Here is a 19828-nt window from a genome sequence, read left to right as displayed (position 1 = left end):
AAGTTCACATGAACTCACACAAAGCTAACTACTTCCAAATAACTATCAGAACTAAAGTTCATGCAAATTAGTGTATTAGTTCATTAGAACCAAAGGGTAATTTTTTCATACTCAAGAGAAAGCGGGTCTATAGACCCACCAAAATGGCTAAAATTCAAAAAACAAAACAAAGAAATACCCACAAAACCCTGACAATACAAAGTGTTGCCAAGAGTGAAGAGCAAATGAATTCTCATCTATTGCTGGTGGAAGTATAAACTGATATAACCACTTTGGAAAGCTGTTTGCCAATATCCACTGCATATAGTATACACCCTATGAACCAACAATTCTACTGCTAGGTATGTACCTATATCCACCAAACGCTAGGTACAGGAATGCTCACAAGCAGCTTTATTCACAATAGCCAAAATATAAAAACTTAAGTGTCTATCAGCAGGAAAAAATAATAAACAAACTGAAGGCATACAATGAAATATAATAAAAAAGAATAAACTACCAGTAAATGTAACGACACAAATGAATCTCACAGTTATGTTAAATAACAGCACAATGACCCTGGAAAGTATACATGGCTACAAATGCAGTAAGTTAAGTTTAATGCTGAGGGGGGAAAAAAGCCAAACACAAGAGTGTATATGGTCACATCTTGAGATGGTATAAGGTATGGACCAGGGAGGCATGCAGGAACCTTCAGATGCTATAAAAATTCTTTATCTAAGTGGTGGGTATAGGGGTGTATACATATGCACAAAAATCAAGTGGTACACTTATAGATGGGGCACCTGACCATATTTATGCTATATCTTAACTTTCAAAACTGAACACAACAAAAAAGTACAGCACAGCAATAATATTTGAAGGATTTAAGGGAAAATGAATAAGCATGTGAATGAAATTACAAACAGGCAAGCCTACTGAAGTAAGCAAATATCTTCAACAAATAGGTTTTCTCTTGTTAACATTATTGACAACTAAAATTGTGCAATCTCATAATTTTTGGTCTTCTGGGACATGACTTAAGTGTAATTCTATAATAGAAGGGATCATTATTATAGGTAACCAAGAAAAATAATCATCACTCTAGTAATGATTAATATCTATATTAATTTTATATTAATATATATATTAATTTTCTATTATTCAGCTGAAAGAATAATGGAACTGACATTAGGAATTAATATAAACAATTTTGTTATCAAATAGCTGTTATTATATCACCTATTACCCACTTAATTGTTCTCATTAGATTCAGCTCCTTGAAGGACAATTTCCTGTTTATTGCCGTTTCCCCATTTCTAGCTTAGAGCTTAGCACATTACAAACATACAAATGCTTTTTGAATGAAACAGAAACTTCAATTAAACCGTATTAAATTATCATTGTACTTTCCTTCCCAATTATATGTTACTTAAAAGACATTTGTTGATAAACACTCTCTATTCAAGAACCTTCTATTCCTTATACTCTATTCCGTATATTACACACATTATATATATGTCTATATCACACACACACACACACACACACACACACACACACACACACACACATATATAAGTATACACACACACATACAAACTCACACTGCATATCAAACATACCCACACTCACATTTCATATAAAATGTAACTGGAATCCTATTTCAACTTAGGGAAAAAATTAGAGTGAATAAGATTTGACATTAGACCCGTATAAAACCATAAAATGCAGAAGTTTCTCAATTTCAATTAATACTGCCATCACTTGTGGCTGTTCTTTGCTTGCATGCTGCACAGAAGAGCAACAAAATTATTTTTTCCCAGATCCTTTTGTGTTCCTCAATGAAGAAAAAGAATAGAATACAGTGAAGATAAGCAAAAGTCCACCTCCCTTTCCAGCACTGCATATAAGAAACTTGATTGCTGAAAGGATGGGAAAGCCATGTTTCATTTTTAATGAATATTTTTTAGGTTGTGTGATAAGAATTTATGAATGAAGATTATGATTGCTTAGTGAAGGATAAAAAGATGAGAGACTGAAACCTTAAGAAAAAGGAACCAGAAAGTTCAAAATAAGCTAGTCTGGGCATGTTGAACACTTACTTCTCTTGAACTACTGGTCTAAGGGAGTTAAGGGATTGTCCTGTTTTCTCAACACATAATTTTTTGTGTGTACATGAAATTTTCTAAAAATTCAATTTGATCCACATTGGTAGAGAGTTGAAATCTCTGAAGATATAATAGTTTGACTCCAGAATAATGGAATGTCTGTACCTTAAATACACATTTTCACTGCTTGTTTTTAAAGAATACATATTATCTGTCAATATGGTTTACTGTCACCTACACTTGAGAATTCTTTTCTTCTACACAGAGGGACTTCCTTATATACACAGTACTAATCAAATCCTGTGGCATCCTGCCATTATATCAGTGGTAATACTGCTTTACCTAGTTTCCTGCTTAAACGGATAAGACCTTCAAATACTACAAGCAATCTGACTCATTCATACCTGACAAGATTCTGACTAATGTCTGGCCTAGTATTCAGAGCTGAAATAAAAAATAGAATAAAATCCTTCCAATGGCTACTTAGTATCTCTGGACCAGTCTCTGGGCCTTTTCCTTCCTCCTATAAAATGATGGCATCACACCAGAACTACATCTTCTAAGATAAGTTTTCGTTTTAACATTTTATTATTTTCCTGATGTTGAATTCTAAACAGAAGTTTTCCTACTAAACAAATTTACTAAGTCATAGCTGACACTAGGAACTAAAGATTCGTATTGTAATGTTACTATCAGTGCTGAAATTTAAACAAAGGTGGAAGCAGGTGAACGTGAGGCAAATGTTCCATGAATAAACATGTGTTAAATAACAGCACAATGACCCTGGAAAGTACATATGGCTACAAATGCAGTAAGTTAATGTTTAACTTTATAAATTGGTGTTTCAGTTCATACAACTTAAATGTAGCTTCATTTATTTCACAATAAAGCTAGGTAATGTTAAGTGACTCATCATTTCTATTCCAAGGCATTACTATTACTAATACATAGACTTCTGCATTAAAATCCTACCACAAATTTGTATTGTATAGTAACTGAATACATAACTTATAAATCTCACTAGGAAAATAAGTTTAAGATGCCTACAAAGTTTCAGAGGATTAGTACCTCCTGCTACTTCTATCAATCCCAATAGATTTTTCCCTAAGAAGTTAGTTTAAATGTTCAATCTGTTGACTGAAATAAAATCAGACTATTTTTTAAGAGGAAGAAAAACAAGATTTACCTTATCTAGTCTCTTTTGCCAGCTGTCCTCACGTTTTACCATTAGTTCAATACAATGAGAAAGTGTAGCAAGGATTCCCGCAGTAGTTGCTTTAAAAGTTATCGCCTCCCCTTTAAAGTCTATGCCATTAATTCCTCGTGGTGTTACATGTGGAAATACTGGGGGGAAAAAAAAAAGTTACTCACTGAAAGTCTTGCTAATGACGATTAACTCTTCATCAAAACTTAACACTAGAAGATGTTTAAAACCCAGCAAGTAAGAGCAGACTTTTGGATTATAATTTCCCTCTTGGTGGCCAACAACAAAAATTTCCATTCCACACTCCATAAGCAAAGAAGCTTGTGGCAACATATGTACTTTCATATCTTTTATTCCGGATTCTGTTTCCTAAAATCTATTTGCCATACTGCACCCAGTGAACAAAGTGGTAGGAGGAATAATACTATAAAAATAACACCCTGACAGCTTAAAGCGGGACCAAATTACAGCAAGAATGACTTTATATTTTGAAAGACCTAAAATTAAAAAAAAAAAAAAAACCTAACAATAAACTATAGAATTGAAAAAGGTAATGTAAAACTTTTAAATAAACATCCACATTTTGGGGCGCCTGGGTGGCTCAGTGGGTTAAGCCGCTGCCTTCGGCTCAGGTCATGATCTCAGGGTCCTGGGATCGAGGCCCGCATCGGGCTCTCTGCTCGGCGGGGAGCCTGCTTCCCTCTCTCTCTCTCTCTGCCTGCCTCTCTGTCTACTTGTGATCTCTCTCTGTCAAGTAAATAAATAAAATCTTTAAAAAAAAAAAAAATCCACATTTTGGTCACATGTTGGTCTGAGACCAGTGCACACTTTAAACGGCTCTTACATGTTTATGTTTTATAATTGTAACTCAGAGTTCACCTTTGAATTAATGAAAAGTCTTAGAAATCACAAGATGCAAGCAAGAGAGCATAGTATCTTATACTCTTAACTAATAAGAAACCATTCCAATTGAACACTTCTAAGTGAAATGATACTCTCAACTTTAAAAATTCAAATGTAGATATGACAGCAAAGGTACAACTCACAAAAGAACAAACTGATAAAATAAACTTCATCAAAATTTAAAATTTCTGCTCCTAAGAGTATTAAAAGAATAAAAGTTATAAAGAATGAGTAAATCTTCAGGTCTAATGTAGGGCACGATGACTACGATGACTACACTCAATAATACTGTGCTGATCCTCTACCCCTGAAGCAAATGATACATTATATGCTAATTTAAAAAACAAACCAACCAACCCAGCACCAGGTTGGTGGGGGGTGGGGAAACAGTGTGCAGAATACTAGAAATTTACTGAGACAGATTTCAGGTGTTCTCATTACAAAAATGGTAACTATGCAAGGAGATGTTATGTTAAATAGCTTGACTGCTATTTAATCATTTCACTATGAATATCAAAGGGCTCGATCCCAGGACCCTGACACCATCATGTGAGTGGAAACCAAGAGTTGGTCACTTAACTGAGACACCCAGATGCCCCAAGATGAAAACTTTAAAAAGACTGACCATGCCAAGTGTTGTGGGGATTTGAAGGAACCAGAACTATTCTATACGGCTAGTAAAATGAACCTAGGTGGTGGTTGTTTTTTGTTTTTAAGATTTTATTTATTTATGAGTAAAAGAGAACATGAGGGGAGAGGGTCAGAGGGAGAAGCAGACTCCCTGCTGACCTGGGAGCCTGATGTGGGACCCCATCCTGGGACTCAGGGATCATGACCAGAGCCAAAGGCAGGGCTTAATCAATGGAGCCACCTAGGCGCCCCCCCTTGGTGGTTTTTCAAAAAACCACCACTACTGACTAATGACCTCAAATAAAATATATGTCCATAAAAACACTGCACACAAATGCTCATAGCATTATTTGTAAAAGCCAAAAACTATAAACAACCCAAATGTCCATCAAAAGAGGAAAGGATAAGCAAATTGTGGGTTTTTTTTTTTTTAAGATTTTATTTATTTGACAGAGAGAGATCACAAGTGGGCAGAGAGGAAAGCAGAGAGAGAGAGAGAGAGGAGGACGCAGGCTCCCTGCGGAGCAGAGAGCCTGATGTGGGACTCGATCCCGGGACCCTGAGATCATGACCTGAGCTGAAGGCAGAGGCTTAACCCACTGAGTCACCCAGGTGCCCCAGCAAATTGTGTTGTATCAAAATAAGGAAATACTACTTAGCAATGAAATCAAATACTAATATAAACAATAACATGATGAAAGTCTAAGAAAGAAAGCAGGCCAACCCACTCCCGCCACATACTGCGTGAGTCCTTTATATTAAACTTGAGAACATACAAACTAACCTATAATGACAGAAAAGATCGGAGTGGTAGTTTGGGAACAGAGAGAGGAGGGATGATAGAAGGAATGGAGCAAACTTCTGGGAGTGAGAGAAATGGATAATGATATTGATTATAATGGTACCTTCCAGATAATATCAAAACTGACCAAATCATGTACTTTTATTAAGTGCAGTTTACTGTAGGTTAATTATATCTCAATAAAACTGTTAAAAACCATATTTTTATTATATTTTCTGAAAACCCTTTCTATCATTGTAACTTCTATATTTTCTATCACTGTTACTAAGATTGCAGTTTCATTATGAACTATTTTTATTAATGCAAAGAAATCAAAGGTCATCTGTGTTCTGCATAAAAGAATGTGTACAACTAAAATAATGTATCATCTTCTGCTGAAAGCTTATTTATATGCTTTATATATAAACTTTATATAGAAGATGAGAGAGTGACATGAAATGCTACTGAAAAACTAGAAATACAGAAATGTACCTCTTCAGCTTTACTTACAACTTTCAGAATGATACAGGGATTATGTAGGAAGTGAATATCTTATTTTTCTTTTTTCTTTTTTAGAGAAGGAGGGAGAGAGAGAAAGAAAGGGTAGGGGAAGTGGAGAGGGAGACAGAAAATTTTAAGTAGACTTTGTGCCCAGAGCAGAGCCTGATGCAGGGCTCGATCTCATACCTTAGGATGATAACCGGAGCTAAAATCAGGAGTTAGACGCTTAACTGAGCCATCCAGATGCCTACCCTGACAACCCCCCACCTCCCACTCCGCCACCAACTTTATTTTCTTTTTTGTATTTCTTTTCTCCTCTCCTTCCACCCCCCCTACTTTTTTTTTTTTAAAGAGGGAAAGGGTGGGGAAGACTCTTAAAGAGGTGACATTCCACAGTTTCCTCTGAGAAAATGATACACTGTAATACAAGGAAATAAAAAATATGTGACTGTAATCATGTCAATGAAAGGCAGAAATGGAAGAAATTAGAAAATGACCTGTAAATCTAGATTTGTGAGTATTACACTCCAAAGATTACCATTCAGATTTATAGTTCTTTCAGTTAACTCTTTTAACTTTATACACTTTAAAACTCTTTTAAAGGTATGAGAACTCAGAAAATTAAGGAACTATAAACTCTCATCAAGATGTCAAAAATAAAATGCTGAGAGAAGCTGAGCAATTTGAAATCCTTTCATTTCATTAAGACTACACACTATTTTTGAATGGTAGGCAACCTAAGGGGGAAACCCCACAGTTTCTCTAGTGAGGTTTTTTTTTTCATTTCCTTACATCAAAAAGACTGTGTATCTGTCTGTCTGTGTGTGTGTGGTACACAGACACGTGGGAACAGAAAAATACTGGCAGGTAAGTCCTTCTGAACATAAGGATGGCAATTTGTTTAAATCTCTCACCTGTCTATTATGATAGAGAAGAAACATGGTTGAAGACCATCACACTGATATCCATCACACTAGGGTTAACAATCAGTTCGTATGGACTACTGGCATACTGACAATGCACTTCTCTAAGATACAGTTGGCTAAAAAATTTTCACATGAAAAAGTCTCTGAGCTAAAAGGGGATGAAAAATGACTGGTGGTACAAATTTTCTGTTTGGATAGTTAATGCACAGGCACACAGATTAGGTGGAAAGAAAGAACAGGGTATTGCTCGTGTTTCTTAGAGTAATGCATGTTTCATTAACACTAAATTTCCTCTTTGTGAGTTTTATCAAGAGTATGCCTTGATTTGATCAGTTAATATCTATAGTCATTCGTTTATATAGTTGACATGATAAAATGCTCTTGTGTATTGTTTATAAAATAAGAAGAGATATAAATTAGAAAACTGGCCAGAAAATATAGCTAAGTGGGAACAAGTGGAAAATATAAAAGACATAATAATCCACGTTAAGTGGCCATCTCTAACATTTAATACAATTTAATCATAAGAAATGAGGGTTTATGTAGGGACTTTTTAAAAGATTTATTTATTGTGGCCCCTTGTTGGCTCAGTCAATTAAGCGTCTGCCTTTGGCTCAGGTCATAATCCCAAGGCATACTCCTGATGCCATAATCCCAGGGTCCTGGGATGGAGCCCCACATCAGGCTCCCTGCTCAGCAGGGAGCCTGCTTCTTCCTCTCCTCCCCACTTGAGTGCTCTATCTCTGTACTGCTCTCTCAAATAAATAAAATCTTTTTAAGATTTTATTAAAGATTTATTTTAAAAGATTTTATTTATTTATTTGACAGAGAGAGACACAGCGAGAGAGGGAATACAAGCAGGGGGAATGGAGGAGGGAGAAGCAGGCTTCCTGTTGAGCAGGAAGCCCGACCTGGGGCTGGATCCCAGACCCTGGGATCATGACCTGAGCCGAAGGCAGACACTTAAGAGATGAGCCACCCAGGTGCCCCATAAATAAAATCTTTAAAAAAATTTTTGGTATCTTTTCAAAGAACCAAGTTACAGTTTGTGTTTTTTTTTAATTAATTCATCATAATTTAATTGTGATATCTTTCATTTTATTAATTTTGATATCTTTTCAAAGAACCAATTTATAGTTTGTGTTGTTTTTTTTTTAGTCTCTTTTTAACATTTTATTTATTCATGTGAGAAAGAGAGAGACAGAGAGAGAGTTAATAACTGACTGGGGGAGAGGCAGACGGAGAGAGAGAAGCAAACTCCCCACTGAGTAGGGAGCCTGCGGAAGGCTTGATCCCAGGACTCTGGAATTACAACCTGAACCCAAGGCAGATGCTTAACCATGTGAACCACCCAAGTAACCCTCTTTCTTCTTTTATAATAAAGGTGTTTCAGCTATAATTTTCCTTCTAAGTACAGCTTTAGCTGCAGCCCATCTGTTTTGGCATCTTATATTTTTGTTTACATTCATCTTATAGTGTTTTCTCATTTCCTTTTTGATTTTTGTCTTTAATTCATTGGTTATGTATGAGTGTGTTAATTTCTATGCATTTGTGAATTTCCTAACCCTGGGATCAGGGCCTGAGCCAAAGGCAGCCACCCAACCAAATGAGCCATCCAGGTGTCCCAACAGAAGAAAATTTACATTTGAGGTAAATAAGAAATTTATTCACAAAAGATTGAGGCAACAGTCCTTCTACTATGATCTAGAATTCCTAAGGTCTTTAACTGAGGAAAGTGTTTTTGTAACCAAAAATTCCTCCTCTGGTCTAAAATCCTTTAATTGCCTTTCTTCTTATCTTAGAACCTAGGGAAGTTTTACTCTACTTTTAACAAGCCACCTGTAATCCAATTCTTGGAATACATACAGCTTACTATCAGGTTGATATAATAGTTTTCAATTTTTAAAAAACTCAACATATTCACTACCACAATATGTGATCTAGACCACATCTTTAATGATGGCCATAATGGTATCATTATAATGACTACTCCCAAGAATGAAGTATCATTTCTCCCTTTTCTGATGCTTGTCTGATCCAGCAGAAAAGACCCTGTCTTTATTTGAGTGATGAGTGATACTCTAATTCCAGGCTAAGATCAAGTAGTACCAGGTTTAAAGACTTCATGTTTTGTTCACTTTACCAGGTTATTAAGCTTCCGACCTATTTCTAGAGGTTAACCACAGAAGGATATTTTCCATCTATGGTGATTAACAAGAATTAATTTCCATCAACACTAAGAAAGGAATTATTTTAAACAGTGAATTCCACAAGTGTACTTAAAACATGACTCATGATTTAAAAAATTATGCAAACATCTTGTAGGGGTATTTCTCAAAATGACTTTAATAACCCTGTACTCTGTTGCTTGGTTTAAAGGCTCTTTTCAAAAAAAGAAAGATTGAGGGACGCCTGAGTGGCTCAGTGGGTTAAGCTACTGCCTTTGGCTCAGGTCATGATCTTAGGGTCCTGGGATCGATTCCCGCATCTGGCTCCTTGCTCAGTGGGGAGGCTGTTTCTCTCTCTGCCTCTGCCTGCTACTCTGCCTGCTACTGCATGATCTCTCTCTCTGACAAATAAATAAAATCTTAAAAAAAAAAAAGAGAGAGAGACTGGAGGCTTTCCTCAAATATCTGGAAATCGGGCTATCTGTTCACATTTAAGAGTAAGCTACTGGAAGCTCTCTAAGTGTAAGCTACTGGAAGCTCTGTAAGCATTAGCAGGGTTATTTATATTAGTGGACTTAATCAAAGGGTGATCTGGTAGTGAGACAGCTTTTTCACAGTATATGTAGAAAATCTCTATTTATAGGTCCTTTCTTTGTGGTTACTCAGCATGCACAGAGTTCTGTTCTAATTCTGCATCAGAAAACGTATGTTAGGTTGATGGGTATTCTGGAAACACAAGAGAGCTGGAGTACACAGGCTTTCATTCAATTCAGTGCCTGGCTCAGAGTTCTCAGAGATAAACAGAAAAGGAGGCTGTTAAGTTTCAAGAATCAGTATGTAAATTTCCACATAATCACTTTAACGATAGAGCAATATACCTATCCTTTGCTATGCCAGGTATTCCTGAATCTAGAACCCTCTGGTTCAGTATCTCTAGAAAATAAAGTTTCCATTCATTTCTAAGGAATGTAGGTGGGGGAACTGACCAGGACAGAAGATTGGACCTGCAAGTTTTACAATTTTTTTCAGTAATTTTTCCAATATCCCAATAAAACCTTTTTTCTTTTAAAGCAGATTTTACATTGTGAAATTAAAACGTAACTTGAAACAATCTTTCCAAAGTAATCCTCTAATTTCATAAAGGTTAATCCAGATGACTCAGTAAGGGTCAATATTTCAGTTCCAAGTTGTAAGGACCACTTTGTAGTAAGAAGCTATCATTTTGCAAGAATGGGAGGGGGGCAGGTCATAAGGAGAAAGAGAGCCAAAGTGAAAATAAGAAACAGGAAGAGGGAAAGAAGGATAAAGTTGGGGGAGAGAAGCATCAGATTTTAGTATCAATAATGGAATATTCCACTGTGATCTCTGAAATAGAAAATTAATGCCATTAATACAATAATTTGAGAAATTATTTGAATAGGTATAAATTATACTTCACATTCATAACTTTAGCAAAAATAAGCACAATTAGATTATTTTTTTCACAAAGTCTCATTTTTGTTATTAAAAAATTGTTTTAGGGGTGCCTGGGTGGCTCAGTGGGTTAAGTCACTGCCTTCAGCTCACGTCATGATCTTAGGGTCCTGGGATAGAGCCCCACATTGGGCTCTCTGCTTGGTGGGGAGCCTGCCTCTCCCCGCCTTTGCCTGCCTCTCCGCTTACTTGTGATCTCTCTGTAAAATAAATGAATAAAATCTTTTTAAAAAATTGTTTTGCAAATCTACTCCAGTTTTTTCTTAGGCTATATCAAAAGAAGAGTACTAACTATGAATCACAGGTTTCTGGTTTTGTTTCTTTCGTTTGTTTAAGATTCCTCATGTAAGTGATACCATGTAGTATTTGTCCGTAGTTTATTTCTTTTACTATATGGCCCTCAAGGTTCATGCATATTGTTGCAAATCACAGGTTTGTTTTTTTATTTTCAAAGATTCCATTTACTTGTCAGAGAGAGAGGGAGAGACAAAGAGAGCACAAGCAGAGGGAGGGGCAGACAGAGAGAGAAGCAGGCTCCCCTCCCCAGCAGGGAGCCCATGCAGGACCGGCAAATCACAGGTTTCTAATAAACAATTCAGAATTCCATCTAATAAGTTAGCCATTATAAACAGAACAACAATAAGTGAGTATATGAAATAAACTACCTTGCTCCTGGGTCTATACACAACTGCGCTGTGAAATCAGAGCTATTTTTAATAATTTTCCTTTAATAACACTGATTATGTACTTTGTAACACCAGTGGAGATGGAAAAGAACGTTAAACAGAGAGAAATATACTCTAAGTAAACATTCAAAATCCATTACATCGCTTCCCCCAAGAAATAAACCTGCAGTACTAGAAACTGATTTTACCAAATACTGCTGAAAAAAGTGGGCCAATGTATGGAATTCAGAATGAGTCTTGTCAGATAATGAGTGGCCATTATTATTTAATGTTAGAATATGTATTTTACTTACATGTCTTTTCCTAGAAAGAACTTTCATTTTCCAGTAGTTACACTGCTTTTAAAAAACTGGTCAATTAGATAATTATTCTTGTTATATACATAGTTATTATATAACTTTAGAAAGAACACTTTATGTAGCTGAGAGGAAAAAATATACTACTTACACTTTTCCTTATTGCCATTAGCGTTATGCAAGAAGTCTCCATCAGAACGTGTTGTAGGAAAGTCGTCTTCATCATCTTCTACCACTAAATAAAATATATTGAAGGTTATTAGGGTAAAAGGAAATAGGAATTAACCAGTTTATTCTTATGTTCGAACGAGTCAATATATTCTGGATTCTGTGAGTACAAGACCTTATTTACCTTTGTATTTTCAGTAGTTGTTAAGGTATGCCCAATAAACATGCTGTGCAATGTCTTTAAATACAATACATTATTTAAAAAACCATACCCATTCTCATTTGCGTAAGAGATCGTACTGAGTTATGAATTATTTTATCTTTTAGTCTTCCTATTCCTTCCTACCTAGCGGGGGCAATTTCATAATTCTATCAGAGGCCTGCAAGGGCTGAAGAAGACTGTAAAAGAGTAACCTGCATGCAGAAGATGCCGTAACTTGCCTCTAGGAGTTCTTAAATTTACTATTTCTGGATATATAGGGAAAACAGAATGACTTACAGGTATGATACCAGTTTTCATTCATCCTAATATGTCTGTGCCTAGACATTCCTTTTAACTTACCCAATTCCAGAAAAAACAGAATCCCCCCCATGTTTTCCTTCTGCATACCTTTTTTTCTATGTATTATCCCTTTTTCTACTGCCTAACATACTTTAATCCTCTATATTATGAATCCCACTCTTAATGCAAATTTATAAACCTTAGCCCCCAACCTTATTCTCTGCTATCACACTTTTTAATGGCCCCTCCATCTCTTCCTTTTTGAGGTACTCCCTTTCCACATAAGTAATTAATGTCTTAATTCTTGCCTGTATCTCTACATCAAGAGTAATTTCGTGCTACAACAAATATTTCATCTACTTTAGCTCATGCGCTCTCTCTTCAATAGATGCAGAGTTCACGCCTCTTCCTTAATCCTCCCCTAAATGGTAGCAATCATCAAGGAAAATACTTTTGTTCTGTGTTGCCATTTTCTAGTTATTAGGCTATTTCATTTCTTCATCACTTAAAAATTCTGCTACTCATTTACAACAACTTCTCAAATCATAAACTGCTATTATGTACTAACACCTACTGTTCACTTCTATGAATGCAGAAACCATTCATATGATCAATTCTAAGAAATTCATTAACACAGCATACAGCTCTGCTTTTAAATCAGTACTTATCATCAGATAAGATCCTGACCTTGACTAAATACTATTTGGATGAACTGTTCTTAAATACTACTGAAAGGTTTGTGCCTCACTTACCTCATTAGTATCTACTTTGGGTTTCTTATCTTTAAACATCTAACAGCCTAGTACCACCAAACAGGGATTTTCAACTTTCTTTTTCTACCCCAACACTTATTATATACAATTGATGAAAACAAGAGCTGTTCTGGCTAAAAGAGTGGCCTTCCCCTTTCCTTTTCAACCAAGCACTCCTTGCCCATCCTTTAAGGGATATCTGAGAGGTCTGAAACTACTGTCCTAATACCAATCCCCCAACCCAATCATTCCTCCTTTCCTTATCCTTGCAATTAATCCAAATGAAACACATTAAAAATAGCAGCTGTTATTTACTGAAGTTCTGCTAATCTATATATTCTCACTTAATTCTCATAGTCATATGTGCTGAATATAATATCCACTTTACAGCTGAGAAAGGAGATGTGGAAAGCTGTTAAGAAATCTACTTCAAGTCATCAAACTAATAATGAAGAAGAAGATTAATAGAAACTATCCTGTAAAGTGATACATCTTCCTTTAAATCTAAACAGTCAGTTTAGGTTAGAGATAATGTCTTCTACTTCTGTAAACCCAATGTATCTAAGATTTTAAGGGTTAATTAAATCCTACTGAACCATGTGTGGGAATGGTAGGGGGAAGGTTGGGCTGAAAGTGCCTTATTAACAGTTCTGATAAAACATTTCATATAAAAACAGTGAACACCTAAAATAAAAAGAGAATTTGCTATACTATTTCCATGACACACTTAATAAAAAATAAAGAATTTTTAAAAATTCTTTAAGCCATAAAAGAAGACTTCAAACCAAAAACATTCAACCCAGGAAAGTTATCATTTAGAACTGAAGGAGAGAGAGTGTTTTCCACACAAGCAAAAGTTAAAGTTGAGTTCACCACTAAATCGGCCTTATAGGAAATATTAAAGGGATTTCTGTAGGCTGAAAATAAAGTACTCTCATTATCAACAACAACAATAAAAAAAAAAAAAAAGAAAGAAAGACTAAAGTTCACTAGAAAGGTAAATATAGAGTAAAGGTAGTGGATTAATCACTTATCAAGTTAGCATGAAGGCTAAAAAGAAGTAGATGAATTTACTACCTATAATCCATTGCTGTCACAGACTTAGTATTGATAATTGCATGAAAGATCCTTGGACTCAGTTCATCAACTCTGATCTTCAAAGTAGGAAATTATGGTCCATGTCCTTATCTCATCTTTATCCAATATGTAATTTCAAAAGAACCAGTATTTTTCTAAAGACAGCATTTATAGGGAAATCAATTGTTATGGGATGAACCGTGTGGCTACAACATTTGTATGTTGAAGTCCTAACCTTCCATACCTCTGAATCTGACTCCCATCTGGATACAGGGTCTTTACAGAGGTAATCAAGTTAAAATGAGGTCATCAGAGTGGGTCCTAATCCAACATGATCAGTGTCCTTATAAGAGAAAGAAACTTAAACACAGGCACTTACAGAAGGAAGATGATATGAAGACAAAGGGAAAAAGACAGCCGAGGAGAGAGACCTAAATGAGATCCTTCCCTCATGGCCCTCAGAAGAAACTAACTTTGGTAACAGCTTATCTCAGACTTCTAGCCTCCAGAACTATGAAAAAATAAAATTCTGTTGTTTAAGCCACCTAATCTGTAGTACTTTGTGATAGGAGCCCTAGCAAACTAATTCATTAGTCTACCAGTGATGCTATTTATTCAAACATAAATAGTTTAAAATTATTTTTTAAAACTTCTATACAACCTGGTTATCACTGCATCCCAACTTTGTTCCTTCCACTATCACTTTTGCCCTTGACATGTTATAGACTATTGATGTGATCATTTAAAAATAAATCAATTCTGTATATATATCCTGTTTTGGTGTAAAAGGCTATCTACAAGCAAATGCATGATGTTGTATATAGTGTTTACTTTGATTAAAAAGGAATACACATCTGTCTTAATGAAGGAGAAAGAGAAGTTCAACTGTTTTTATTTTTAGAGAAATAAATATCAAATGTTAAAGAGCCTAAAACTTAAAGTATATCAAATATAAAGAACTTCATGGCTATTTAATTTAGATAAAATTAAGTATTTAAAGAGGAATATGGGCTTCTGTTTCTTTCTTTCTTTCTTTCTTTTTAAGATTTTATTCATTTATTTAACAGAAAGAGACCACAAGTAGGCAGAGAGGAAGGCAGAGAGAGAGAGGGGGAAGCAGGCTCCCCGCGGAGAAGAAAGTCCTGATCCCAGGACCCTGAGACCATGACCCTGAGACCATGACCTGAGCCGAAGGCAGAGGCTTAACCCACCGAGCCACCCAGGCACCCCTGGGCTTCTGTTTCTGATCAAGGTAGAATAAATATGCTTACCCTCTACCATGAAACTAAAAAACAGGAAAAACCACATGAAACAAAGGTTTTCAAGACATTGGATGTTAAGTAACAAAGGACAGGGATTCCTGACAGTCAGAAAACAAATAACATGAGCCCTGTGATTGCTCTAGGTTACTGTCTCAGGAGAGTTTCCAAGTGGTACAATGAAGAGGAGTCTTGGAGACTCTCTAAGGTGAGGAGTAGATGACAGTACAGAAAGACAAACGCAACTAGAGTTGACAGAGTGCTACAGAGGAGAGACCAATACAGAGAAAGAATTCCAGACAGCAGCAGATGATCCCCTTGAGAATTCAGTACAGTACTGTTAGCACATACAAGTGAAGGAACTACAGAGGTCAGGGAAAGAACCATATGAAAAAATTCAGGGACCGTATCCAAAACCTACATGGTACGGGGAAAAGTTCCTGTTCCCACAACACAAACTGGAAAACCACATAATTCATAGGGCACTGGTTAGAGAACACTGAATACTCTTGCCTCAGTAGTGGGGAAACATCAAAACACATAATTTTAAGGTTCTTATACTATGTTGGAAAATGTATGCTACCTGAAGGTAGACTATGATAAGTTAAATGTACATACTATAAATCCTAAAGGAGCCACTAAAATAAAAAGGGGTATAACCAAAAGCCAACAAAGGACATAACAAATTATTTTAAAAATACTCAATCCAAAAGAAGGAAAAAGAAGAGAGAAGACAAAAAGAATCTGAACTCAGATCGAACACATTCAATAAAACCGAGAAATGAAACCATGTCAAGTAAGCTAACTTTACTGGGAATGAGCTTAGTGCTATTTTGTAATACTGCTATGAGTAGTTCATTTCTGCCTGCACAACAAATAACTATTTTACTGCTAAAAAAGAAAAAAATAACTTTAAAACTCACATTATGAGTAAGTTAAACAAAGATCATCTCTCTCAAATAAGAAAGTTCACTAAATATTCTTTTTAAATCTCTATGTAGCTCCATTATTGGTTTCTTCTATGAGAAAAGGTCAGAGGTAGGGATGGGGAGAGAGAAAGAAGTGAAGAGAAAAATAAAGGGAGAAGAAAAGAAGGAAGAGAGAGGAATAAAAAGATGAAATGATTTTAAATTTGGAGGATTTAACATAAACATGTTTCTCTCTAAGACTCACAATTTTATATATATATATAATTATATATATACATATATATACACATATATATATGTGTGTATATATATATATACATACATTTTTTTTTTTTTTAAATAAGCTCTAGGCCCAATGCGGGGCTTGAACTCATGACCCTGAGATCCAATTTACCCATTGGGTAAATTTATCAGACATGATCATGTGAAATGCCCCATGTTACCAAGATGATAGATATATTTTTTAATGGATAAAGAGTTTAAAAATCACTTAAAAATCTTCAATCATATTTGGTATGTGGGGATCAGATTACTTAGGATGCATTATTAAAGTATCCAAGTTATGGACACGGAAATCTGCTACATTGGGAGTTTTCAGCAAAAGTGACTATAATTACCTTTATCACTTAAAGACATTACCCTTTAAGATCAAGAGGCTTTAAATCCATTCATTCTCCAAGTAAAAATAGTGGTAATAGCCTAATTAACCTTTATCCCTTTGAAGTTCATCCTTGGAGACAGCATCAGCACAGGCATCAAAGTACTTCTGTAAAGTATCAACTTGTCTACATAGGATATCTCTAAAGGTTTCCATTTCAGCCAATTTTTCACGTAAACTGTGGCCTTTCTGCAAAACACATAAAGGGGGGCATGTAATCCAAGTTAACAAAACTGGAACTGATTTACTCCTATGAAATTTCATCACATTTTAAGGTATACATTTTATTACTGGGGGAATGGGTTAAGGACAGCTATCAGGCCAATATAATAGCGAAGACGCCTGAACATGACTAATTAGTAGCTTGACAGTGATAAGCTTGAAGGTAGTAAGACAGCAGTAAGTCTGGCAATTTGCTAATATAACATTTAATATTTTCGAATTAAACACTGTGAAAAAAAACTGCAAAAGACTTTGGGCAAACATGTTACTGGGTAACCTTTCAAAGGAATGGTGAATGTCATCTACAGAACTTTTAAAAGAAGGTCTTGTTCCATCATACAGAATCTCTGATTTCATTGCACTGGAGCTATTTTACAACTCTTTAAGTAGTAGAAAACAGAGAGTAATGTAAATGATTCATGTCCATAGAGGTGCAAATGAACCTTGCCCAGCGGATATATTTAGCTACTAATCTCTGAATACTGACCAGCTTTGCATATATTAGCAAAATCATTTCAATATATTCTCCCTTGAACCATTTTTTTTCTTTATATCTTAACTCATTAATGAATGAAGTAAAATCTGGTATGTTCATTCTGTATTTGTAAGAATCATGAATTTGCCCCATAAAAATGATTCTATAACATCAAATAAATTACATTATAGAAAATTCTTTCAAAAAACTATCAAATAAGTTCTTTTCAAACATTCAATCCTAAACTCAATTTATGCTGTCTTAAAGCATAAATGACCACAAACCTTGAATGAAGAGGTGGATGTTGCAGAATAGCCACTTGCTCCAGACACCAGTGACACCATAGAGCCATGCCGACGTAAGCTGGATTCAGACCCATACCCAGATTCAGTCTAAAAATGAAAGTAAACTAGGTGAAAAAAAACTAAGCAAAAAGTACTTAATCATCACAAGAAGAAAAGTTGCAACTATGTGAGGTGACGGATGTTAACTAAAATTATCATGGTAATCACTTCACAATATGTACATATATCAAATCATTATGTTGTATACCTTAATACAATGTTATATGTCAATTATATATCAATAAAACTGGAAAAAACACTTAGGAGAAAACAAAAGTTTTCCTACAAATCAACACGGTTATTCATTAATGCCAATAATAAGCAGTTTGGGTCCATGCAAGAAATATAAGCATGCTACTGGCATAAATAATGCCTTTCCATTCCTAACTGCCATTTAATTTAGAAATATACTGAATAACAACTACATGTTGGGCTAGTGGGCTGAAAGTGTTTGATAACAGGAAAACTACCTACAGTAGGCAAATTCATAAGGATGAAGTAGGAGTGGTTACCAGGGACTAGAGGGAGGGGAAATGAGATGGAATTTAACAGGCATAGGGTTTCTGTTGCAGAAAATGAAAAAATTCTGGAGATGAATGGTGATGTCCAACATGAGTGTACTCCATGTCACAGAACTGTACACTTAACACATGGCTAAAATGACATTGCTATATATATTTTACCACAATAAAAAAACTGGACAAAATAAGGCTAAAAAGATAACAAAAAACCTTTCAGTAGTATTTTTTAATAGGTTAGTCACTTACTCTGACACAGCTCAAATATAAAAATGTCTCAGTAGAGCCTTTCTTTTCTACCAGGTAAATTGTCTCCATATTCTCAACCATTCTATGTCATGATTATGACATTTACCACTCAACGATTACAGCTTACATTTTGTAACTACAACCGGAGCTGGATCTTTTTTTTTTTTAATATTTTATTTATTTATTTGACAGACAGAGATCACAAGTAGGCAGAGAGGCAGACAGAAAGAGAGGAGGAAGCAGGCTCCCTGCTGAGCAGAGAGCCCAATGCGGGACTCGATCCCAGGACCCTGGGATCATAACCTGAGCCGAAGGCAGAGGCTTTAACCCACTGAGCCACCCAGGCGCCCCCGGAGCTGGATCTTCTAGAAGACTGTACCTTTTTAAAATTTTTGTAGTCACTTCAACAGTTCATGGCAGAAATAAAGTTTCCAATTTCAGGGTGCCCAGGTGGCTCAGTCAATTAAGTGTCTGATTTTTGACTCAGGTCATGATCTCAATTTGAGGTCATGGGATGGAGCCTTGGATGGGGTGTGTCCCATGTGTGTACACACATACTCACAGGAATATTACTTAGCCATTAAAAAGAATGAGATCATGCCATTTGCAGTGATAGGGATAGAGCTAGATTGTATATGCTAAGGGAAATAAGTCAGAGAAAGACATATCGTATGGTTTCACTCATATGCGAAATTTAAGAAACAAAAGAGGTGAACATATGGGAGGCAGGAACAAAGAAAAGGAAATAAACCATAAGAGACTCTTAACAATAGAGAACAAAATGAACGCTGATGGAGGGAGGTGGGTGGGGGATGGGTTAGATGGTAGATGGGTGATGGGTGTTAAGGAGGGCACTTGTGATGAGCAATGGGTGTTATATGCAAGTGATGAATCACTACATTCTATTCCTGAAACAAATATTGCACCATATGTTAACTAACTAGAATTTAAATTAAAAATTTGAAAAGGGAAAAAAAAAAAGAACAATGTCTTGCGTAAAACAATAGTTGTATAGGA

General features: G+C 35.6%; 1 protein-coding gene across 3 annotated transcripts in view; it reads right to left on the bottom strand.

Moving 5' to 3' along the window:
- Nucleotides 1-19828, bottom strand: part of CERT1 (ceramide transporter 1) — a 111903-nt gene that overhangs the window by 35585 nt on the left and 56490 nt on the right. For all 3 annotated transcript variants that reach the window (XM_032335943.1, XM_032335942.1, XM_032335945.1), the window contains 4 exons: nt 17985-18092; nt 17054-17192; nt 11810-11893; nt 3277-3434 (listed from right to left, as the gene is read on the bottom strand). In XM_032335943.1, coding sequence (XP_032191834.1) covers nt 3277-3434; nt 11810-11893; nt 17054-17192; nt 17985-18092 — 489 coding nt within the window. The remainder of the gene's footprint in view (nt 1-3276; nt 3435-11809; nt 11894-17053; nt 17193-17984; nt 18093-19828) is intronic.

This window comes from Mustela erminea, chromosome 3 (assembly GCF_009829155.1).
Source record: "Mustela erminea isolate mMusErm1 chromosome 3, mMusErm1.Pri, whole genome shotgun sequence".
NCBI classification, from domain to species: domain Eukaryota; kingdom Metazoa; phylum Chordata; class Mammalia; order Carnivora; family Mustelidae; genus Mustela; species Mustela erminea.
The sequence above is the reverse complement of the archived record's forward strand: the minus strand, read 5'-3'. Positions and strand labels throughout refer to the sequence as shown.